Raw genomic sequence first — 27,072 nt, forward strand, 5'->3', positions numbered from 1 at the left:
TTCCGAAGTGAATACTTAACTTTTAAATCAAATGATATGTACTTAATGTGTTACATGAAAACCTCCCTGTCTAACTTTTTGAAATTTTCAGGCAGATGAGCCTTTTATTATACACGAGCGAAGATTTGCATGCACTCTCAGAGAGTCTCTACATCTGAAATTTCCGATGTGTATTCGTATTTGAGCTTGGGAATACTGTTTACAGCACTGTATACCCTGTGTAAATAGTTTAACACAAAATCAAATCAACTAGTAGCCTTTCAACATTAAAAAAAATATGCATATAAAAAAGCATTTTGTGTAGTTATGTACATTTATTCCCCCCCCCCCACCCCCACCACCACCACCACCACCATGTATCGTATTTATTGAAGCATTTTACGGGTAAAACATGACAGTCTCTATAACACATGATAGTTAAGGATGGTACATACATTGGCAATCATAAGTCTCGCAGGACTACTTATTCCCTCCAGTTGACACCGTAAGTTATAGATTATTTTATTTTTATTTACAGAGTGGCTTCCTACCAGAAGCACATGCTTGTTTCACCGTACTCAAATTAACATCTAATAAAGGAAACAAGAAAAGTTTTATTGTGTAGTAAACATTTGTAGCGATTAATCTTCCTTAAAGACAGCAGAGGGTAAATCTGCTTCCAAATGTTTAAGCAGAATGAGTTGAAAAACAAAACAAACAAAAAACGATAACCATTAAAAATCAAGTCATTTATCCTGAAACCAGCTATTTTAATAAAAGTATTTTTCTTACACATTTGGTTTGATCTCATTTACAAAAAACAGGCCGTATAACCAGGGCCGGATTAAGAGCACACTGGGCCTGGTGCTGACAATTATGATGGGCCTAATTACGGAATCTTCTCGACCAAAAACGTTAAAACAATCATACCTCCCAAGCGTCATGTATCTGATGGAGATGGTGCTGGAGGGAAACTCATAGGATGCAGCTATAAGAAAACACATACTCTATGCTAATCTCTCTCTAATTTATATCTTTCATCTTTCAATTAAATCCATAACCCTTAACAGCAGTGTCCAGTGAAGTAGGCAGTCAATGGGCGGGGTAAAAGGGTGGCCACTGGTGCGAATCACGTGACCAGACCTGCCAAAAGGGGAGAACATGCCCAAAAAGGAGGCATGTCTGTCCAAAGAATTTGAAGGACAGCCTGGCATGAATGCATGTCAGGCTGCCCGCCAATCATGCAGGCTGTCCAACTAAGGGCATACTATGCAGGCAGCACCCTGAGCTTGACATAAATGCGTCTAATGATGTGCTCACTCAATGCTTTCTAAGGACTGTCCCCTAGCACTCGCTGGTCCACTTGTCTCCTTACCTTCTTACTAGCAGGCAGAAGTTCCTGGTATATAGTCTGAGAAAGAGAAAATATGTATGTAGTAAGTGTAAAAGAAAGGGGACATGCCACAGTGTTAGAGAGACCAACGTCTGCATTACCTAAACTAATTTTGTCAGACAGTCCACACAAGTTTTGTTCCCATACATACCTCTTAAGCTTCCAAACTTAAAGGGACACTATAGTCACCAGAACAACTACAGCTTATTGTATTTGTTCTGGTTAGTAGAATCATTCCTGTCTTTTCAGAGAAAATAACTCCACTGGCCACTCCTTAGATGGCTGCTAGAGGTGCTTCCTGGGGCAGTACTGCCTAATGTGCAGCACTGCCATTCAGCGTCTCCACCCTCTGCATGCAGACACTGAACTTTCCTCATAGAGATGCATTGATTCAATTTATCTTTATGTGGAGATGCTGATTGGCCAGGGCTATGACTTGTGCTGGCTCTGCCCCTGATCTGCCTAGTTGACAGTCTCAGACAATCCTATGGGGAAGTATTGTAATTTGCTCAGACCACCACTTCTGATGATATCAGCAGACAGTCAGTTCAGAGGCAGAGCCAGCAGCTGCAGACTTGAATACAAGTTATATTTTACTATACTTAGGGAGGCAAGAAGGGGCCAGGGTGGTGGTTTTAACATAATAGGGTCAGAAATACATGATTGTGTTCCTGACCCTATAGTGCTACTTTAAGCAAGAGTATGTGAAGAGTAGTTAAGGTTGCCACCTTTCTTGGAACAAAATACCAGCCTTAATCCTTTGTATAATCACAAGGAGTGACATCAGAGAAAATTCTGTAAAATCACCAACAAACTACTCACAGTTTGATTCTGCTGTATAGATGTATTGCTCCCAGTGTCTCAGTCTCGCAAGTCACCCAGTGTCTCAGTGTCCCTATGTATCACAGTGTCAGTGTCCCCATGTCGCCCAGTCCCCTAGTCTCCCAGTGTCTGAGTGTCCCCATTTCTCCCAGTGTCTCAGTGTGTCCCCATGTCACTAGGACACTGAGAGACCTGGGGACACTGAGAGACATGGGGACACAGACATTTAGAGAAACAGAGAAATGGGGACACAGACACAAGGGACACAGACAATGGGAGACATTGAAACATTTGGGGACACTAAGACACTAGGGACACAGACATGGGAACACAGACACTGGGAGACTAGGGGACACTGGGAGACTAGGGGACACTGGCTGGGAGACAGACACTTGGGGACACTGGGAGACATGGGGACAGTTGTGGACATAGACATGGTGACACTAGGAGACTTGGGGACACTGAGACACTAGCGACACTGGATGGGGGACACTGGGAGAAACAGCGTCCCCATGTGTCTCAGCATCCCCATGTGTCTCAGTGTCCCCAAGTGTCTCAGTGTTCTCACAGTGTCTGTGTCCCCATGTGTCCTAGTGTCTGTGTCCCCATGTGTCTCCTAGTGTCTCAGTGTCCCCATATGTTCCCTAGTGTCCCCTAGTGTCTCAGTGTCCCCATGTGTCCATGCTGCCTTTCCCCCCCATCCCTCACTTATCTGAGCTGTAGAGCTGCTGTCTGGACTCTGTGCTGTGTTGCTGGTCCCCACGGATCAGTGAGTAGTACAGAGAGGCAGGGATATGCATAGACATAAAATACTAGACGCCGCATTGACTGCTACTTCCTATTGCCCTGATGAGCCGCGGGGCCCGCCATCTTGGATCGGTCACAGTGTGATCTGCAGCATAGACATATATAGAATATATGTCTATGATCTGCAGAGCAAGGTCCTCAAAGTAAACATGGTTAGTCTTAAAATCCACCAGGAGGGTGTATAGATCCAGTAGCATGATGTTTAATCCTGGGATATTAAATAAAATTAACTGACATTTGCTGCTTTAAGACCTCTGTGGTTATTTACGTTATCGACTAAGTTTACTCAATACATTGAAATTATTTGAATTTCCAGATTGAAACTATGCATTGCATTTGGATTTAGGTTTGCTAAAATTATAAGTTTAGTGAACTAACCCCACAATCTATCATCTTAATATACATGTTTTAAACTGGGACTGGATCTTCGCTGATTTGTAATGTATTTTCTTTTCACCTATTTTTAACTAATATGGATTTTGGAACTGTGCAAAATAAAATGTAGATATGTACAACTCTTTATTATTGTGAGCTCTGTCTTTTGCACTTTGAAGTCCGCATGGAGATAGCATAAAGAGAATAGGAGAACAAACAATCACATCACTATTTACTAAAGTGAGATTTGTCACTAAGGCAAAGTAAATTAAAAAAAATTAGGGACAGAAGTCCTAATATATAGACATATAATACCACACCGGGTGACCGGCCCAAAATGGCGCCCGCATTTCATGGCCCCCCGAGGTCAATGCGGCGTCTAGGTATTATATGTCTATGGGGATATGCTGTAACTTCCTATCCCTGCCTCTCTCCACACTCAGTGACCCCTACTGGCCGGTGCTGGTATTGCAGAGTAATCTCCACTTATTCTGAGAAAAATACCTGCATTTGTATTGCCAGTATTATTGCAATACCGGCACGACCAGGCAGTCTCAAATACCGGCTGTGCCAGTAAAATACCAGTCAGGTGGCAAACCTAAGAGTAGTGTATGTGTTAAAAAAAAAAAAACTGTAAAAAAAAAAAAAAATATATATATATATATATTTTTTTCCATGGACCTATTCCATGGGCCTGGGCCTGGAGCTGCAGCTCCATCAGCCCCTATGTTAATCCGGCCCTGCGTATAACCAGGAAATGCTTTGCCAAAAGTATTTGCCAGGTTCATTTAAAGCCAGGAATACGCATCAACCACGCATGGCCTGGGTACCTGGGTACAAGTGAAAATGTCCATGTAAAAAGAACAGAGTTCCATCAAAGTAATAATTTATAGCAATTTGGACTTCACAGACACTCCAAAAAGCCAAAACAACTGTATCTTAAGCAGTTTTAGTGTATAGTGAATCATGTCCCGGATGTCTCAGTGCTCCATTCACTGCCATTTAGAAGTTAAATCACGTGTTTCAGTTTAGTCACACCTCCCCTGGTTGTGACTCAAACAGCCTACATGTAAAAATAAAAGTTTCATTTTCAACCATATCTTACAGGACAGTGTGTTTGCTCTAGAAGTTTTAATTTCTTGCTCTGCTGCTTGAACTGTAATCACACACAGAAAGCTCCTGCAGTTTCTAGCAGGCAATTAACAGAGCAGGGGATAAGACATTCTAAATTAAACAAACTGTACAATAAAGGGAAGTTTAAACACTAGCTCTTTGTTTATGGAAAGACTGTGTAGGACACATACAGGGAAGGTGCTGCTAGTTACTTATGCTGTAATTAACAAGTTAAAATGGCATCAGATAGTGTTATACTTTGTTACTCTTTAAAAGATTACTCCGAGCACCATAACCACTATAGTGCATTGTAGTAGTTATGGTGCCAGGAGTGCCATGGCACCACTCCAATATAAGTATGCACACCATTTTAGAATGGATTGACTTCTTGTTTGCTGGGTGCCATTCTCTGTCTCCAAAAAAAGCCAGACACACCCTGCCCGAGCAAAGTCCAGCAGTGCAGGACTTTAATAACTGGCTGAGAGTGACTCTGATTTGGTGCTTGGAATGTTCTGTTAACATTTAATACTTTTAGGAGTTATCCAACACTTGAAGGCCATATATACTGGATCGCAGTATGACCAAGTAGAGGATATGCATGAGTAGTGCTGAGAGGTCTTACCAAATGAATGCTGACCTGCATGACAGACCACCAGGTCACAATGGACTAGTACATGTCTCCCACCACCACCTTCTCCCAAAGGAATTGAAATCACTTGCCTGAACCCCTTCCTACTGTGCCTACTGGCTAAGGACACAACCAGATTATCAGCTACCCAGAGTCCCTGGGTCCTGCGGGGAACTCTCACAAGCATGGCAATCTCAACCATTTGCTACCTAAGAATCTCCTGGAACTGTAGATCAGATTGTGGGACCGCATTGGTCTGGTTAAACTTCACCCATAGCCATTGGCTCCAGGACAACCAAACAGGATGCTAATTGGAGGGGTGACAGAAAAGGTGGTCAGGCATCCAAAACACCTGGGATTTCAGTGAGCTCCATGTACCTGTTTTGCAAGCAGTCATCAAATATGACCAGGACCTTCCACCTCGTGCTATGGAACTCTGCGCCGGATCAGAGGATACTTGTGGCCTGGTCAAAACTTCTACTTGGGACTACTCTGGCTAGGTACCTCAAACCAAGCGCTTTTTGGATGGAGTACATTTCTAACGAAAAGCTAACCGGGGATACGGGCAGGAGAACATATTGTTTTAGGGAACATTACTATTAGATGCCCAGGTGTTTGATTGTTAATAGGTGCCCGGGCGCCAGGATTGTGCAATCTGTTGGGCAATACTATCATCTTTTGGCGAAACCCTGTTGGGGACCTGTGTATGAAGAGGTGATTGTCACTCTATAAAGTGTTTGATTTGTACCCTTACATCAAGCCTTGGCTATAATCACTCTGGGGGCTTTCACTGACGGGTAAGGGGATACCTAGCGGCAATACTCCAACTGTCTAGGAGAGGTCTGCCACAACTAGTTACCATGGGACTGCACCAGGAGGCTCCTGGCACCATTACCAACACAGTGGGCTGCAATGGTTATGATGCTTGAAGCATTCCTCTAAGTTTAGAAATAATTAAATACTAAGCTATGTGATCTACATGCTGCTTCCATGTAACCGACAGGCAGGCAAATATTAAGCGCACAAAAAGACAGAAGAGTCATAAAATACTTTATATAATATTCATTAATGTAGCAAATGACTGTTTTCAACAATTTGGATTATATTTGGACCACCCCGTGGTAAAGGAATTCATGAACTCAGTATGGAGGTTGATTCAACAGCCTCTATTACGGGTTAATGTAGCCGTTCCAGCTTTAACTGTCATTTAAATCTACAGAGGCAACAGCCAAAACATCCACATCAATCAGTTTCCTGGAAACAAACCTTTTCTACTGAAGATATAATATTCATTCAATATGGATCATTCAGGAAGGATTCTCGCTGGGAGCTTCTAAAGACATTTCATTAGTTAAATTCATTACCACTTTATGTAAAATGGCAAAAGAAAATCCTTTATATATTTATAATGCAGCAAAAAGGCATACACCATGCATACGGTTTATTGCATTCAGGGAGAGCAGCAACTGTGTCAATTATATAATATCTGAACAATACAATCCCATTGTACAGCGCTATGGAATTTGCATACGGCATACGGCTATCCCAACTATAAGATAAGGCCAGGGACTAATGAAAGTATTTAGAAAATTGGGAGGACTAGATAGGCCAAATGGTACTTATCTGCCGTCACATTCTATGTTTCTAAAATATTGCCCCCCAACCCACTTTTTAAGTTAGTAAAATAAAGCCCTAAAACCAGATATTTGTTACAACACAACTGGGACAGACTCTTCACTGCACTTTGATCCTTCTCCTGTGTGGTCATCAATCCTAATGACTTTTATCCAATCAGATGCTTCTCATAGAAAATGATTAAGAACACACAGCAAATGCACAGCAATGTATATGGTCTGCTCATAGAAAAGCATCAGATATACACAGTGTATCACACATGTCCAGCTTTTGCATTTATTGCATGCTGATGCCAGGTGTCTAAGAGATACAATAATCCAATCTATTTAAGTCAAGTAAGATGAAGTGATTTTGGTGCCTAGACTATCCCATTAAAATAGTTGCCAAAATGGATACCAATAGGCGTTTCATACATGATCTGTTTATTGCAGAAGGGTGCGAATATAACAATTAATCATTTTTGTTAATGTGTAATAGGCCAAATATGCACCTGTCTAGAGTCAAAACAAAAACCTCTAGGCCAATGTATCTTTATATTATTTAAAAAATAGCGGTATTGACAAATGTAATGTAAACATTTCATTCAATATAACCTCATAACACTCCTGAGAGCGACATCTCAACAATCATACTTTATGAAACACTTTATATAGTGCAAGTCTGTCTAGCTTTTTTCTTTTTGCATTAAAAAAAGTGACTTCAGCAGAAACTCTCACTTTTTTCCTGTTAAGTCATATGCATTGTAAGCCTACTCTTTAAAAAAATAACCTAGTCCTCATCATGTCGTAAAATATTACCCCAAAAACAGCAAAACCATTTTCCAGATTCAAGGGCACGATTTCAAAGACGACATTTATTCCCATGTGTAAATCATCCTGAGCATCCCAATTTGCTCCCTCTTTTCTAATCTGCGTATATTTTTTTTTTTTTTTTTAGGCTTTACTTACTTAAGTCACATCTTTTATACTCCCCTAGGCATTATTATGGATATTTATTAGGAATGGAACTGAGAAAGCAGAGATCCCGTATATCTTTTACAGCACGGACAGCTATTGAGCCTTTACGGCGGGCACTTTGCCTTTCATCTCCTACATTTTAACTTCCATTCTTCTAGAAGCTGCAGTCATTTCAGTTTTCATGCGCCTGTCTATCCTGTGCTATCCTAATGGATAAGGGCACATTCAAGGTTGCATTTGCACACCGACTAGAGACAGACGACTGCCTGGAGGACTAGTAGATACAGTAATACCTTTAGAGTTACACAAAAGAAATGACTTAAATATTTTATAATTGGCACAGCACTCTGGAAACCTGCAAAAATCTATATCTAATCTTCATCTCCTCTTGTACTAACAATCCCATTATGGCTTTAATGCACTTTTCATGTTAAAGGAGAATAATGAAGACTAAAATAACAGCATCCGCTATTTTACAGAAATACTTTAAGTTGAGATCTAAAAATAATAGGTTACCAGTTAAAACACAAATTATTTTATGATACCAGAAAATATTTGTGGACTTAACGGATATTGTGATCCTTTTTACACAATTTAAAGTTTGTTTGTGTTTATTAAAAAAAAAAAAAAAAAAAAAACAACAACTCCTGATCTTACCCTACAAGGTTATTTCAGGTTTTGACTGGGATATATTTAAAATTTGTATATCCTAAAAAAAATATAATATTGATCATGTACTTCAGATCAACAACAACATCAGTGTAGCTATATTATATATCAGAGGTATACAAGTAATTAAGTCCTTCTCTTGCTACCACACATTGTTCTTGAGTGTGCAATAAAGTCATAAATTAAAGCAATTTAATAAAGTACCCATATAATGCACACAACTTATTTAATAAGTTTATTCAAATATTTCATATTTTCAGTTTGGCCTGAAAATCATGGTACCTGCGAGAATAGAGGAGAATCTGTAAACTGGGAAGGGTTGTTAATTAGTCACAACTTTGAGAATAAATGTATTGTTTCCAGTCTTAAACCCACCATTGGCGTCTTCGATGTCGCTCTTAGATGGTAAGTGTGGAGAAGGTGGAGGCTGCTGTGAAAATGAAGTGTTCGTATTACTTTCCTGGTTGGCCGTAATGCTGTCCAACTGTCCCACAGGTGGTGGCCAAGGTAGATCTTTAATTACTTTAATTTCAACTTTTTGGTGCATCAGCAGTAGTAGAGACAGGGAGGAACACCGGAGGAGAAAGAAAAGGACAAAGAAAAAGGTACAGGATGAGATCAGGGAGACAGTACTCCATTCTAGAGGAATAAAAGTTGTAACATTTGAAAAGTATGAAGTGGCTAAATCGTGCATTTACCTGAATCGTAATTATGTGAAGAGACAAACTGAGGGGCAAAGATCTAAAGTTCTTCTCTTTTTATTTTTTTTTTTTTTTTTTTTTATGCAATCACGGTGAAAACCAAGGCTGATTGCTAAATGTATATCAGTTTTCCCAGACTTGCTATTTCTACGTAACACCTGTGGCCCAAACATGTAGGTTTAGCCCACCTAAATATTAACATATATCAACATTAAGAGAAATCATGTAAAGTATTATTGATCGAATACTAAAAGGGTGTTTTAGTGTGACTAGCATTAAAAAAATAAAAAAAAAAAAAAATTTGGTCAACAAAAATACATATACACATATCATTTATAATTTTATCGAAATGTATACCCAAAGGTTTGGGGGTGAAATCTAATATAAGTCACATGTCAGAATCTGTGGAGCATAGGGTTGATCATAATTTTGCCTTTTCTTTTCAATAAGGAGGAATGAGCTCAATACCTTTTGATGTTGTCTAAAATTGTCAACTGTAGCCATATACGTATAACATGGACACTGGGAAACATGCATTTAATAAAGACTGTAGCTTGCCTAAAGAAGATTGATATAAAAACTCAATTATATAATAGATGCACTGTGAATGCTTCGGTTTATTTTTTCCCCACTAGAAGTCTTGTATCATAGAAAACATTTTGGATTCCATTCACACCGTTAAGTGTGACAATATTCCTTATTGGATTGTGTTAAGTATTTGTGGGGACATTTTCTGTCATTTCACGGTTTTATAAGTATGGGGAACACTTTCTGTGTGTTCCATTATGTATACTTTATTTTAAATATTTCATAATTTTTTCCCCACTGTGCGCATTTAATAATTTGAAGTGCCTATTCACATATTCCTGTTTCAATAAAAATCAGAAAGACTAGTAAGCAGGTAATGGAAAAGCATATGGACAGGGACAAAGCATTAAAATAGTAAAAAAAAAAAAAAAACACCTCTAAGAAAAATAACAAGGAAACCTAGTTTATTACATAAAGCATAATTCTAATTGTGAAACGCAACTAGCCAGTTGGAAGAAAAACATTTTTTTTTTTTTTTTTAACTGGATCTATTGGTCTCAACATTACATGTTTATTTACAACCCTCCATATTATATCGTTAATGCATCCCTTGCAAATTCAAATGATGTTTTTGTGGTCTGCTCTGTATTGAACCATTGTCAGGGTCCCGCGGGCAGCTGTGAGGGGAGGCTACAATCCTCTCGCAGCACTCACCCTCGGTCCGTCGCCGCCCGCGGTCCCCTCTCCCCTCACCTGTCAGCGAGCGGCGTCCTCTCTTCTTGACACGCCGCTCGCGTCGTCCTCCCCCCCTCCCAGCGGCAGCATGTATAACGCTGCACGCTGGGAGCCGGCACGATTATCTGAATGCCGGGGTCACTCACGTGACCCGGCGTTAAAGCTAAAGCACAGTAATCACAGTGGGAGGTATAGATATCCCCCACGTGTGATTGTTAATTCTGATTGGATCCAATCAGAATTAAGCACAGGATTTAAATAATTACCTTTCCTGTTTCTCAGTGTCCTGTTGTGGTCTTTGATACCTGTATTGCTATTTGCTCGTGTGTCTCTCTGGTTACCATATATTTGGCATGTTATTCCATTTCTCCTGCTTTTTCCATTCTTTTGACCTCGGCTTGTTTCTCGTTCTCCTGTTTTCTGGCTACCTTTACTTGGCTTGTCTCCTGACTATTCTTAGTGTGCTTAGCCCGGCCATTCTAAGGACTGGTATTGCACCCTTTACTTTCTGTGACCTGTTAGGTTCCCCGAATCGTGACAACCATTACTGAACTTTTACAGAATTAGAGGCAACGTGCTACATACAATATGGTAACCAGATGTCTCGTTAAGTAGGGACAGTCAAGAAAAACATACAATTCTAGAATTTATTAAAATCAACGTTACTCTGTGAAAGTTCTAAATGGGATCATGGTCATCTTAACCTGCAATATTGTACATAAGTTAAAATGTAGACACATTTTCAACTAATACATTAAAATTTAATAATGAGCTGTTATACTCTACGTTTGTTCTAGTGCCAAGGGAGTCTCTCCTCACTGGAGCTCAGATACACCTCATGTGGAGCTTTTATTATGGATGACAGGTCTAATCAGAGACTTCTCATAAAGCAACATTCGCCAATAATGCTTCTTAAAGAGAAGATTTAAAAGAAATGCCAATGGAACGGATCACTCCTGATGCACTAAGGCATAGGCAACCTTCATCACTCCAGATGTTTTGGACTACACCCCCCATGATGCTTTGCCTACCCCTAAGTGAATGAAACAAGCTAGTCAGGCCAGTCATGTACACTTGCAGAGTTAATCAACCATGCAAAAAAAAAATAAAAAAAATTAGCATCTTTATATTTTATGAATATGAAAATATTGTATTTGTGTAGCTTTTGTGTGAGAGAGACCCAGTCATTTAAATAAGCAATTACTTGATGCATGTAAGTGACATCATATATAAACGAATGTACATTCTTTGAGTTAATTTGCAGACCAGAAATAGAATGATGTACTGTAAAGCAGTCTTGTTATTAGCAGTTAGTAGCATCAATGCACATGGATTTTGAAAGTTAAAAAATGCTATGACTAACATAATGAGCCACTGGTGGGGGATCGGGGGGGGGGCACTATGTCCCCCTGCTAGTTAATAGATGCCCCACCACGGGGGCATTTGTTAAGGGGGGCTTTTTTCCTTTTTTATGGGCTGCTCACTGTTTAGTAGACATGCCCCTACTCACGGCATAGCTAGTAGGTACATTCGGGAGATTTTAATCTCCCTTATGCTATTATGGGGGTCATATTGACTGCCACAGAGTGAGGGAGGACATGGGGGGCTTAGGAAGTGGTAGGAAGTACTCCTCCCTGCCAGTTCTATTTTTACACATTACAATGAGGGTGCTACCTCCTTGTAATAAACCAAACAAACGAATGAACAAAGAGGTCTTCGTTCATTCGTGTGAAATTTCTATTAATTTATTCGACTTTCTGACAAATGAATGGCTGGAATTCCTGTTCGCATGCCCAAGTGTTTAACTGGGCATGAGCTGGAATTTCACTGCGCTATCTAGTGTGGGCAGATAACGTGTCCCACAGGGACTTCATCTACCCATACAAAGATAGCGGCGCCCAGGACCTAGGTCCGAGCAGAAAATCAAGATGAAAAAAAAGGTAATATATGGGGCTTATGGGCATGTGGGTGTAACTAGGGGGACAATTAGATGTAATGGAGTCGGAAAGGGGGGTTTAAAAAAAAAAAAAAAAATTTCTGCCATGACAGTGTCACTTTAAAAATCAGGACGCTATGTGAATCTAAATGAGTTATTTTTCTTTAGTTGCACTGGATGTGTAAAACGTATAAGCAAAAAAGGGAAAACAATGTGTTTTTTTTCACCATTTTGAACATTTCATTCACACTTGTGATTGAGATATATATATATATATATATATATATATATATATATATATATATATATATATATATATATAAGATTATAAAATAAAGCCTTTCCTGTCATTCAAAATATAATATATAAAAAGTATGAGAGCACTTAAAGAGAAACCCTAAAATGATGTGGATAAACACGACACAAATTAGAAGTTTTGTTTCGGTTCAGAAAAGTGATTAATCAAGACCCATTTTCATGTATGTCTCTACATCTTTAAAAAAATATTTAGTTGTGTGCAGCTGTCATATGATATAACTAAATGACCATTTGTTTCAGAGACCCTTTGCGGCGATAGCTATTTTTAGCAGTGCTCAATCTATAAAAGCTTGCGTACATTCTGATTAACTCAGTAGGGAATTCTTAATTAGTGTAAGCAGGCCTGCCATTTCAATGCTACATCTGACAGTAGAAATCTGGTGACATCACTCCAAGAGCAAAGAACTGAAGAAAAAAAAAAAAAAACATGCACTGTAAGGGGTTAAAACATATAAACACAGCCCATGGATTAGTATGTACTCAGTGAGCCTGAATCAGCAGCCTGTGACTCTCTGATTGTGTAATCATAAACAATTTAAGAAGCTATGAGTCATTTCACATTTTGAAAAAGCTCTGATTACAAAACACCTTGCTTGGCTGATCTTCAACAATCTATTTCAGTTAGTCCTTGTATGTATTAAATTATTGGTTTCATTAGACGTTTGGCATCGTTCTTCATTACATTGCATATTTAACTAAAGTAGTGAAAAGTCATGTGAAGGCCATAATCATCATCATCACTGGACGCCACTTCAAATTCTACCGCAACCCAACGAAAAATACAAATCCTTATAAACGTATGCACTTTTGGGATCTAGATTTCGGGAGCATTGTGGTCTAGCATGTAAGGGAACTTCTAAATACAAGCCTAAAAAGTTTAATTAAAAAAATAAAAATGTGAATTTTGATAATATATTTACATTTAACTTTGTTTTATTTTTGGTGAAGTTAGATGTTCCACTGCCTTTATCTCTTAAATCAAACAGCAAGAGCTGAGACAGCTAGCAGGAGGCACGAAGCCGTCAAGTTTACTAAATGAAAGTTCATCAATTTCCAATACATTTGAATGTTACCGGATTTTGTGGAATTCAGATGCAAGTGACTTTTGGTTAAAAAAAAAATAAATAAAAATAATTTTTGCATGGTAACAACTTACAACTCTGGTATGCATATGAACATGGACATAAAATAAACATGAGATAATATGATACTTGTACATGATTCTATTTGTCTCAAAAGAAAGAATGGCTGAAATATCTCTGGTTAAAAGAGATTATATAGTCGACGAAAGCCTGTTAATTGTTCATGAATAGGGATTATAAAGGTCCCTATTAAGAAAGCAATATAATTTAACATTTACAGTATGTGATGGAAGCTCCTGCACCACAGCCTTCTGGAGAGGAGTAAAAGGCCAGCCTTCCGCCGACAGACTATGGGCTAGGTTAGAAGAGCCCATAAAATAGGCTGTTGTCCCTATGGGGTTGGGTCCCTGGCCGCTTATTGTATTTGTAATAGAATCCCCGGGCTCAGAGGCCCAAGGTCTGCTGTTTTATATTGTGTTTTTATGAATGCCTGTATGTTTCCCCATATGATTTAGTTATATGTATGACATTGAATGTATTGATTGTCCAGGTTGTATGTACCTTTCCCCCTCCTCCTTTTTCCAGTATTATTGTTTTCCCAGCAGGGTGTTTTCCTATTGTTCCAGGGACACTTCTAGACCAGTTAAAAGTAGCTACTGTGACACTCCTTTAAATCCTCCATGTGGTTCTCAGCCCTTGTTATTGTCTGCCCCCACCCTTGTTTGTACCACATTGCTCCAGTCATACTAGTTGTAATATAATTAAGCTGTAATATATATATATATTGTAATATAAATGTAGTGTGATTGGATGCTATCCCAAGTCCATAATACTATTGGTGGGTTTGGGCTCACTGTGCTGTTTGGCAGGGATTACAGTGGAGGGCATGTAAGGGGAACCTGTGTTGCACTTAAACCATATTGTATATAAATGAGGCTGTTGGAGGTGTAAATGGATGTGTGGGTTTCAATAAAGGTTGTTGTTCTCCCCTTCACCAAGTGTCGGCTGGTGCTTAGGTAGATGGTAGATGATCACTGAAGCAGCATTTCTTCCAGTCTTAGCAGAGATACTCAGCCGGAGTATTAGAGCTCTGCTACACAGTGTACAAAGGGGATTTTAGTCCCAAAGAGGAACACAAGAAACAGGATTAAGGTCAGCTGGGTTCAGAGCAGACGGAAGACCAACTTGAAGCCTCATTTAATTAATAATATTGTTTCTCCATTTAAAAGGTCTGCCATGAAAAGCAAACAAGGGGGCATCAAAACACCTTCAAACAGAATAAGTGGTTTAGATCTAGAAAAACACACTTAATGCCTGGTTTATCAAGCAACATTAAATAGGAGAGGAAATGGTTAATTAATAAGGACAATATGTTTTAGGTACCTGAATAACTCCCAACAGCCAAAAAATGCTTGGCGCGACAGCTCTGAGTTCAGGGTCTTATTCCACCATCCTGGGTTAGCTCACTGGAATTCAGTATCAGAGGACACTAGAATCACTAGAGTTGGAGATTTATTTAGTTCCCATGCAATTTGTTCATATTTAAGCAGACTGGTTAAATTTATGAATGATGCCAACAAGATTGATTACAAGGACTATTCACTAAAGTGAGACTTCAAGGTGAACTCAAAGTGAATTTCAAATTTAAGGTGAAAGTAGCCAACCTGGAAAAATTCTTAGTCAGCTATGCTTTCCATTCAGCTACTTAGGGCTAAAATGTTAAATTCAATTTTGTGATTTACCCTGCAAGTGTTTATTTTATTTACAAATCAAGTGAGAATAAAAATGAAAACACAAGGCATAACAAAAATATTCTATATTCAAACCGACACTCCTTACTTACCGACCGGGTTCCACACAAGAGCAAGGAATCCCTCTAATCTATGTTCGGGGAAATTTCCCCGAACATAGATTTGAGGGATTCCCTGCTCTCGTGTGTTCGTCTATGTTCAGGGAAGTTTCCCCCTAACATAGACATGTGCACCAGAGCAGGGAATACCCATGACAGCTCGCACTTACGCCTGGTCGTAAGTGCGAGTCGCCTAAAACAGGTAGGTCACTAAATAAGGACCACCTGTATATTTAATATAAAAATAAAGACTTTTTACTGCTCTTCTGCGTCCCTCTATTGGTTACTTTCTCACTTGATCTGTGAACCAAAAGTCAGGAAAATCTTCCCAGCAGTGGAACTACCGTTGGTGTGGCTGTGCCAAGGTTGGCTCTGCACATAGAGGTGGCACATTGGGTGCAACATGCAATTAGGACTAGCTGATAAGCATCTGTCTATCCTCAGGGGGCCCAGTCGTGCACTGTGATGCCTTAACAGTATGGCCGAGCCCCTCTCCAACCTGCAACCAGTGCAGGGAGGAAGTGAGAACTTTTTGCTTCCTCCCAAATGACGCAGATACTGAGCAGTGTGGTAGGAAAGAAAAGTCTGGAGGGTGCAACCTGGGAGAGACAGACTAACTACCAACAGCCCCAACCAGCAGAAGTCACCCCACTGCACCCAAAAGGTAAGAAACAGAAGGGTGGATTAAAAAAATGAAGGCATGCGTGTCAATATATCTATGTCTGCGTACCTGCATGTGTGTCTGCGTATCTGCATGTGAGTTGGTGTGTCTGTATATTTTGCATGTGTGTCAGTATTTGAATCTATGTGCCTGGGTATCTGTATATGCAGTGTTTGTATCTATGTGTCTGTGTGTCAGTGAGTATCTGTGTGTCTGTATGTGCATGTGTTTGTATCTGTGTTAGTGTGTGTGTATGAATCTGCTTGTGTATGTGTACATGTACATACATCTCAGCATTCAAAACGCAAACACTACACACATGTATATCCATGTAAAGATCAACACTACATACAATCACACATCTATATTAAAAAAAAAAACACCCCTGTGTTTAAGAAACAACACTACACACAAATGCATATCTGCATTCAAATGCCAACATTCACACATACTAAAACATACAAACATTCTTATATTCAAACACACAAATACTGCCAAGCGCTAAATATGATGGGGGGGGGGGGGGGGCACAAAACAATTCTTGAACCAGGGCCCTCTCTACATTTGTTCTGCTACTGAATGTTCGCACCAGCACACTCATTTGGCAATTTCCTTACCCTTTTGGTTTGTGTGCTTGTTTTAAAAATCTTTTCATACTAACTACAAGCTGCTAAGTGACTCACCATACAGCTGACATTTAAATGTCCCAATTTATTTTTTGGGAGGGGGGGGATGGTTTTGCCAAAACTAATTGTCTCGCCATGCACAAGTCTATTAGTCACAGCTAAATCATGTCACAATGGCATTTAATCCATAGATAGAGCAGTTTAACAGAGCTGTGCACATGAACAGCGGGGATTGGATGGTGTAAATAATGCCAGCCTGACATGCCTACTTTGGGCACTGCCAGTGACATATCAATGTTCGGAGATATGGAACTGGAAGAAGTAGGAGGGCTTAATTGTATCCTTCATGTATCTCATTGTGCCAGCAATTTTTCCATATAGTTATAAGGTAAAAATGCATGATCATAAAACATTTCCAGGTGAATGAAAATGATTACCGGTAGTTTGCTTATCACCATCATTAATGCACTTGAGAAGAGCCAGTCATTAGTTAACATAATGTGTAAAAACAAATAATAAAATTAACTGGATGGGAACTAAACATTTATGGTCAGCATTCTTCGATGAGATTCAGATTTTGATAAAGAATTCTACTTTCATAACCATAAACAACCATGAAAATGCTTCTGTATTTTATATCTCCGTAGTTAATCTGCACTTACATTTTTGAGTTAATTGCCCTCCCCAGCAGTTTGCAGTTTTGTATGTAGGGTCCACAGAGCATAGGATTTCAAAAAAGCAAAGAAGTTGCAGCCTCTGTGCATTTCATTTCGTAAGTGCCTTAAACTGCTCTCTGAGGACACAGGAGCAGATGCTGTTTGGCTTTGAAGAACCCTAATCAGAGGAACTCACCTCCGAATTTCTCACCAGCCAGTTAGCAAGGTTTTAATGACCTGAGAATTAACGGCTATACACATTTTAGCACCCGCGAGGCCTGGCCCAGGGTTTGGATTACATAAAACCTTCCGTTTTTCCGCAGAACTTATTCTTTCAGTAGGACAAGGTCTCCTATTATACGCGGCACTGCACAGTGATTCTGACATGTCATCTTTCTATGTCTTTACATCAAAATCCCACCCTTTAAAAAAAAAAAAAAAAACATCTGCAGTGGGTTGTTGGCTGATGCAGCTACAAAAAAACAAAAACAAATCTGTGACATTAACTACATGATCCATCACTTAATACACATGCAGCAGCTTTCAGCCTGAATTTCTTAATCCCATCTTACTGTGCCACTGTTTCATCAATATTACTGGGTAGACTTGTGCCGCTATCAAAAGAAGGTCAAGTACAGTATTACAGTAATGCTAGCTTATAAAAAATAAGGGTGGTGAACCGCGCCAAAAAGTGCTTAAAAGTGCAGAATAAATATATTATACATACATATCAATCTTGTTCAGTGATAAAAAATCCTCAGAGGAAACAAAAACAGTAGGATAATAGTGCAGTATGCTCTAATTAATAAATACAAATTAATATAAAAGTTCTGAGTAAAAGGCAAACTCACACTTTACAGAGATGCTAAGAGCTCTGCTGTATCACGCCTGGACGGTATAATCCCCGTCTTAGGATATATAACTGTTGGTGGTGTGGAATATCCAGACTCAGCAACCATATGTAGGAAAAAGAACAAAATACAAAATCCAATGGTACAGTAGAAAAGCCACAATGGGGTAAAAAAATGGAGATAATCCTACTTACAGTATCCAGAGCAATGACTTGCTCTGGTATTAGCAGCTTATGGTGGTATGATCCCCACCAAAGGATAAATGGGTATAACAGGAATTCAGCAGCACCAGCAAGGATATGGAAGCCAGTCGAGTATAAATAAGAGACTAAACTTTATTGTTAAAAAACAATATAAAATGGAAAAATGCTTCCAGTCCTTCACTTAACGCGTTTCGCCCGAGTTTGGGCTTTATCAAAAGTATAAATGGGCTTAGGGATCCGTCTACCTTTTATATGCAGTCTTAATCATTCAATTGCTGTCCGGTGTAATGTAGTTCTTCCTATTACCGTTTCGGTCGCGGGCGTCGACCGGAAATGACGCGCCGCGACGGTGATGGGATATGTAGTCTATAGTGCAAGTTCATGTTAACATCCTATTTTCATTTGGGTCGCGGACGTCTACCGGAAGTGACGTATCGCGAACCGCAAATGCTTCTGGGATCTGTAGTATCAGTCCATTAGAGTGACAATGATGGAGACAAACGTTAAAATTGATATACTATTAAAATAATCATTCTTATATATAAATACAGTGTGGATAAAAATAATAAATAGCAAAATAAGAAAGGTAATATCTTTACTAATATTTTCTTTAGAAATTTTTAGATATCTATATAAGGCATTAGAACAATTTTAGCCATAACTCCTTGATACTCTCTATAAAATTAATGAGTATTAACCATATAGTTATAATTACCTCTGTTATTTATACATGTAGGGCCTTAAAGTGACATGCATTGAATATGAATATATATAGAAACATGCATGAGTGTAAATTGGAAGCAATATGAATAAATGGAATGAGCAGAAGCAAGAGGGAAGTTGAAAAAGAAGGGGATTGATAAAAAATAATAATTAATAAGTATTATCTAGTAAAATTATACTTAACCAAATGGTAAAGCATTAACATATCTTGAAAAATTCTAATATAATATTGTCAAAAAAATGTTTTACAATTTTTTTTATAAAAAATTAAAAAGATCGAATTCAGCATTTAATCCTTTAGGGTGTAAAGTATCCAAATAATACACCCATTCCATCTCTTTTTTGCCCAATCTTTTAATCATATCACCCCCTCTCCAATATTGCGACATCTTAGTAATACCCGTGAATTTCAGCCAGTGAGGGTCGTTAGTGTATTTTGAAGTGGGAAGATACTAAGTGATTCTTAAAACCTTTTTCAATATTTCTACATTGCTCCCCTATTCGAGTTTTTAAGGGTCTTATAGTTCTTCCCACATATTGTAAACAGCAGGGGCACTCCAAAAAGGTATATAACATTTTTGCTCGTACATATGATTGTGTCTCTAATTTCATAGCTTCTATTAGTATTATTTGATTTAAAATTTGAAGTATGTCTGTCTTCTTAGTTTTTCTACAAGCTACACAGCAATTACATTTAAAAAAATCCTTTTTTTGTTTTTAAAAAATTGTCAAGGGATTTCTTTTGGTATCTTGTAAAAATTTGTGTAAGTTGCATTCGAAGATTCGGTGCCCCCCTGAATATTATTTTAGGTTTATCTGAAATTATGGTTCCCAATATAGTATCTTTTAGTAAATGCCAGTTTTATTAATTTTTTTTTTATTTGTTTATTCTTATTATTATAATCTAAAACTACTGGTAATATGAGGTTTTTGTCTTCATTTCTTAATTTTTCTTTAGTATTACTTGTTATTAATTTCTCTTTAGTATTACTTGTTATTAATTTCTCTCTATCGATATTAGTTACTCTCTCTATAGTTTCTTCTATAATTTTTTTGTCATATCCTTTTTCAATGATTTTTTCTTTCATTTCTTTTGCCTGTATTTCAAAGACTCCTCCATCTGAACAGTTCCTCCTTAATCTCAGAAATTGGCTTTTCGGGATACTATTCAGCCAACTTTTATGATGACAACTATCTGTCTCGATAAAATTATTTACATGAACCTTTTTAAAAGGTTTTAGTATATAGTTTGTTATTGTTTACATTGATTTGGCTAAAATCCGCTTTTAAAATGATACCATCATCGTTCTTATTTAAGAATTCTATAAAAAAAATTTGCTGTGTGAAGTGGACCCTTCCATATAAATAAAAGATCATCCATATAACGAAAATAGGTGACCAGGTTCTCCACCCAGCCATGACCTCTCCATACCATCCTTTCTTCCCATTCAGTCATGAAAAGGTTGGCATAGCTGGGTGCGAACCTGGTCCCCATAGCTGTCCCGTTTCTCTGTACATAAAAAGAATCTTTAAACCAAAAATAATTATTATTAAGTATTAAATTAATCCCGTCGATTATAAAATCGATCTGTTCAGCTTTCATCGGGTTATTTCTTTCTAAAATTGTTCTTACAGCGAAACACCCTTTATTGTGTTGTATTATCGTATATAGGGATTGAACATCACAAGTTATTAGTACACATTGGTCATCCCAGTTAATTTTATCCAGTTTATTTAATAGATCTATTGTATCTTTTAAATATGATTGAGTCTTTTTTACATATGGCTGTAACATTATATCTATATATTCTGATAAGTTTGAGAGGATCGAGTCTATGCCTGATACTATTGGTCTACCGGGGGGTTCTTCAGTATCTTTGTGGATTTTAGGCAGGAAGTATATGACTGGTATTTTGGGAAATTTCTTATTTAAATAATTATATTCATCTGTGTTTAAAATCCCTTTACTTCTTCCTTTAATTAAAAAAAATCTTCTAATAGGGTTTTAATATCTGATGTCGGATCCTTGGACAGTTTTGTGTATGTTGTACTATCATTTAGCTGTTTAAAGGCTTATTTTTCACACATTTCTGCTGATAGGATAACCAGTCCTCCCCCTTACCTGCCGGCTTAATCACAATTGTTTCATCTTTTTGTAATTCTTTTAAGCAGTCTCTCTCTTTTTTTTGTTAGATTATTCTTATCCCTTTTATTATAGATATTAATATTTCTTATATCTTGCGATACCTTCTTTTCGAATATATCAAGCGCACTAGATTTAAAATGTGATGAATAAAATCTAGTCCTATTTTTTTTAAAAAAGACCGTGGGAAAGGGAGCCATCAGGCCGTCTGGATGGAGGAACAGCTAAGTCTCTACCTCTTTCGGAGGTAGAGACCGCAGGTACCCTGACACTTACTACCAATGGTGATTCCATTACATCCACTTGTGTGTGAATTATCTCTCTTCTATCTAAACTTTCTTTATGGTGGATAGTGTCAGGTTTGATTTTTTTGTTGTGCTTTGTTGGTGTGTTCCCTTATTTGGGTTACATTTTGAAATTTGTTGTGTGTACCTTCCATCCTTCTACCTTCATTATTATTGTTTATTCTTTGTCTATTGGTGTGAGTGACCTCACCTCTATATTTGTTTGGTGAAAAGCATCTGTGTAATTTTTTTGGTGAAAAGTATTTTTTAAGCTCTCTTGGTGATTGAATCTTATATGAATCTTATATGGTGAGGATCTTCTTGGTGATTTTTTTTTTTTTTTTTAAGTGGTGATCTATTCCTATACTGCCTTCTTTGAAAATGTTCCCTGTGAGTAAAATCTTGACTATAGAGACGTTGTCCTCTTGGATAGAATGTCCTATTATATGCCTTCTTATTATTAGCAAATGTCTTATGTGATTCAAAGTTCTCTTTTTCTCATATTATATGTCTTTTTATTGTACGTACGTACTTGATCATGAGCATAATCGTATTTGTCCCTATTGATTTTTATTTTTTTGGTTTCTATTTCTGTTTATCCTACTTTTTTTTATTTTTAATGTGGAATCGTAGTATTCCTCTGTATCTCCAAATGGAATAAATTGTTTTTTTAAAGCATTGATTTTTTTGTCTAGATTTTGTAACTTTTCACTCTTCACTTTAATTATGGATTTCATCAACCCAAACGTACAAAATTCTAGATGACCATACCATTCCTCCATGAATGATCTGTTATCTGTATCAGAGGTCGGCATTTTAAAGACGCGTAACCCTCTGGGTGTAATTTTGTCTTCAATGTATTTAGTGAGGGTGGCTATCTCCCACCTTCGTTTCATTTCTTTAACCATTGTGAATTCAAGTTCTTTAAGTAATTTATGTGGGTTAAAGGCTCTTCACAATTTTTATCTGTATTTAAATCAATATCTTTAAATATATCATTAATGTTAATAGTATATTGTTCTCTGTATTCAAATAGTGTCATAGTTATGCTAGGGGGGTCTATATGGGAAATAGGATAAACAGGAAAAAAGATAGATTAGGCGCTCTCTATATAACTAAAAAATAATAGTAGGGCAGCAGTAAACCAGCAGGATTTCCCAATAGATCTGTATGTTTGCTATGGTACTTCGGATGCAGCCGAAGTGGTCGAAGTGGCCGCCACTCGACAAACGAACACGTGGCGGTGGCCATTTTAATTTAGCCGAACGCGCTCAGCTGTGTTTTGCCGTCGAGTTCATGGAACTAAAATCGGCTACTCGATGGCAAGAACACCGCTGAAGTTTTACTTTTTTTGGAACTCTTACACTTTGGATGGAGTTGAACAGCGTTTGACAATTCGAAAGCCACATTAATAACCCGTTCGTGCATTCAAATGGTATTTGAACTGGGATGAATAGACCGGCCGCACAGCCAAAATTTGTGGAACTGTTTTGGGCATGAAAATGTGCGTGCGGTCGGTCAAAAGAGAGACTTCCAGCTAACTAATGAACGGATTCGAATGGTTTTTGAGTATGCTTGTTCCCTCATTATGCTGTCTATGAAAATGTAAGTTTAATGCGAATATGATGTATAATTTTAAAGTTCTAAGAAATGTGTAAAACTGTATATTTTCTGCCTGTGATAATTAAGTTAACCCATTGTGTTCAGTAATTATATCACAGGCAGAAGGAAGGGTTTGTGTGCCTTAGATGGGAGTGTCAGTCTGTGCTGTACTGTGTTGATTGGCTGTTGTAACTTTGTGTCCTGTGTACCACAAGGTCCACGTGGGTGGTAAACTTGTGGGAAAATGTGTATAAAAGGAATGTCTTTGTGCTCATTAAAACAGATCATCTTGTACCTTCATGACGTTTCAGCTCATGTTTGGGAGATTGGATAACTGCCTACACTCTGGGGATTGCTATAATCACTATACTCCCCAGAGTAAGCTCTTGAAAGAGCTTGTTCTTGTTCCTGTTCCTGCTCTCTGGAAGTCGAAGAAGGTCGGCCTACTGAAAGCTGGACCCTGGTCTTGGGTCCAGAGTGGGTCGAGACCCCAACCAATCTGCGGTGGTTCGTGGGGTCTGCAGTTGTTATTGTGTCAGGTGGAGCGCTTGGAGCCCTCGGAAAGCACTAGGAGCATCCGTCAATGGAAGGTACCCGGTCAGGGTGCCAAGCGGTTCCGTTACACCCACATTTATGCTCTCTTCTTCCTCCGACGTCAACCAATAGGAGGACCTTATGCGCAGGAAGTTCCTCTAATGTCTCCAGTTATTTAAATGTGCACAGGTATTTGGAATAGAGCACAGGTAACTCTTTTTGGTTTTTATTATATGTATTGGGGCTGTTGTGTACGCTAGTCATTGCTTCCGCCTACAAGTTTGCTGCCACCCAGGAAGTTTTGAGCATGTGAATTATTTTTGTATTTTTAGTAAGGTACATGACCCAAACGGCTACAAAATAACAACTACCCCTTTCACCCCCTCTGATTGATTATTTGGTGGTGGGTGCATTCATCTCCAATGCTGTCCACATTTTTTCCATTTTTATTTATCCGTGATTATAACGTTATTCCTATTCCACTTTAGTTTTCTAAATAAAGGCTTCACAAATCTAAATTGATTCACTTTATTTGGAATTCTAAATACTGAATAGCTCACAATAAGTAATATATCACAGGGTCATATGCAGTTTATTTTTCAGGCATCACCTGTTCTGCTGCTTCCATGAATATGTCAATCATACTGAATATTGCAGAAAGATAAAGTGCAGAGGCAAGCTACAAAACTAGTAAGGAGGATTGAAAACGTTTGTTATGAGGAAAGACTAAAAAAACTTGAAGTTTTCTTTTGAAAAAAAGTGCATGATAGCACTATAAAAATATATACAGTGTCAGTACAAACCGCTATGTGCTAACCTGTTCATTAGCAGGTACATACAACATACAAGAGGTCACCCATTGAGACTCGCTTCATCAGAGGAAAGGGTTCTTTGAAATAAGAACAATAAAGATGTGGAATTCTCTGCCTAAAGAAGTAGTGTTATCAGAGTCTATAGATACATTTAAAAAAAGGATTGTGTGTTTTATTTTTTGTTTATATAGAATAGAATATAAATGTTATGTATGTAAACAGCTTGTTGATCCAAGGACAAATCTGATTGCAATAAAGGAGTCAAGAATGCATTTCTCCCCCATTTTGGGGCAGATTGTAAATGTCTAAATCTGTACAATTGTCTTATCTGTAGTGAGGATATGGGAGCAGCCTGATTCTCTAGCTATCAAATTAAAATAAAAACGCACAGTTGACGGGTTGCTTTAATCTAGGAGATACACATTGAAAGAAAAGCAAGGTGGAAGACTTTCAAGGTACTGGAACAAATAATTCGGTAGCAACACAAATTCGGAAACTGGGTACGTCTACGTGGAAGCAGCAATCTCATAACTTTTAGTAACAGATCTAACAGTATAAAATTAATTTTATGCCAAATCTTTTTATGCTCCTACTTCGCGTCCCAGAATAAGTATTGTAACAAAATATTGGAGAGGCAGGAGAGTAGAATTGGATAGTCTGCAAGGGTCTAAATGCCACCTAATTAATAACATGTATTAGGTTTATTAAGTATACAATATAATTTGGATTTATAGCATATTTGCCCTTTGTCAAGTGGCATTCCTACTAATTATAATAAATTAGAAATTATAAATGCTGCTAAAAATCACCATTTAAAAAATGTATCCCTCATTCCCTCATTATCATTTAAAAACTCTTCAAATAATGAACCCAAGGAAATGGGTTTGTTACTCCCCTGCTGAGGCTTTGATTTATGTTGGTTTATATATATATATATATATATATATATATATATATATATATATATATATATATATATATATATATATATATATATATATATATATATATATATATATATATATATATATATATATATATATATATATATATATATATATATATAAACCAACCAATATATATATATTTGAAACACAAGTGTGCTTTTATTTTTTGCGGTTATTAAATAGAAAATGTCCACAATGATTAAAACAGTTGGCTATTTTTAGACTAAGATCCTTAAAGAGACACTCCAGGCATTAATGCATCTTTATCACAATGAAATTATGTGCAAAGAAGTCATAGGCTTCACCATATTACCTTAAGGGATTAAACAGTTAACATCAAACACTGGAAGACAGCAACAAATTGCAGTACCCCTCTACTTTACACAAAGGTCTGAGGATTCATTCAGGAAGTATTGGACCAGGCGCTGCCGAGAGACTGGAAATATCAGCTGATGGGCAGCCTATTACTAGCTCCCCATTCAGAAAACTGTGGTATTTATGGTGCAGGGTTAAAATGAACACTCCAAGCCCTAGAACAACTAAAGCCCATTGACATGTGGTTTCTGCTGCTGGAGGAACCTGGATGCACTGCAGGCCTCCAGGGGACTTCGGTAAGTTGTCAAACTCTTTGCAAACCATTTAACAAATTACTTTGGGAAAGGAGACCAGACACTTCTTGTACCATAACCACTATAGTGACAATAGTGCTTTAAGTGCTTTGTTAAGGTACCGTGTGTATTATCTGTCTCTAGGACTTTACCTATCTATTGAAATTGTGCTAACAATACCATTATTAGCCCAAGTACGATCTGGTTTGTGAGCCATAATGGCTTCTTTTTTGAAAAGAAAAAAAGAAAAGGTTACATAAATAGAATGTATCCTGGCTTGAATATGAACCCCAATCCCTAATTTATGTTCTTTCTTCCCTGATACTACATTGCATAGTGACAACCAAAAAAAAAAGCTGTCCGTTTCAGCAGGTAAAAAAATAAAACTTTCACGTCATAGCAGCAAATTGTAAGTCTGGGTATTCACACATCCAGTCATCATTTCCACTAACTAGGCCTTCCTCCATCACATATGTGAATCAAATACACCAACATGAGCGTTACAGGACACCATTTGCTCCAAAACTGTCAGTTCTTATCCCAGATGTATCTTGAACATGAGGACAAGGAGAAACCTAATCTAGAGGCAGAAATATCCACAATAACAGCACGAGAAATAACTTGGGAATTTTAAATGAAGTCTGAACTAGTTTGGAAATTAAGTCTGATTGTGCGTTACAGAATAGAATCTTCGATCCACTATTCAATGTCACAAGGATTGAATATTCACAAGGTTTTGGACTTTTAGCCACTAGTTTTTCATTTTCATTTCCAATGATTTTCAGTTGTTTTTGAATATCTGAGGATTGCTGTAGCACATGTAATCATATAAGTGTACAAACTTTGAACTTTAACGTACATGCAAAGATTATATAGGTATTGTGAACACTGTTAAA

The 27,072-nt window shown here is 37.8% G+C and overlaps 1 protein-coding gene across 5 annotated transcripts in view; it reads right to left on the bottom strand.

Moving 5' to 3' along the window:
* The window catches only part of SHF (Src homology 2 domain containing F), a 232,226-nt gene that overhangs the window by 55,574 nt on the left and 149,580 nt on the right, over nucleotides 1-27,072 (bottom strand). For 4 of the 5 annotated variants that reach the window (XR_010090461.1, XM_063449161.1, XM_063449159.1 and 1 more), the window contains exon 4: nucleotides 8,753-8,911. The exons of the other annotated variant lie outside the window; for it this stretch is intronic. Coding sequence is in view for 3 of the 4 variants with exons in the window: in XM_063449161.1 (XP_063305231.1) it covers nucleotides 8,753-8,911 (159 nt within the window). In the remaining variant the exon portion in view is untranslated. The remainder of the gene's footprint in view (nucleotides 1-8,752; nucleotides 8,912-27,072) is intronic. 5 annotated transcript variants of the gene reach the window in all.

The sequence above is a fragment of the Pelobates fuscus genome, chromosome 3 (assembly GCF_036172605.1).
Source record: "Pelobates fuscus isolate aPelFus1 chromosome 3, aPelFus1.pri, whole genome shotgun sequence".
NCBI lineage: Eukaryota > Metazoa > Chordata > Amphibia > Anura > Pelobatidae > Pelobates > Pelobates fuscus.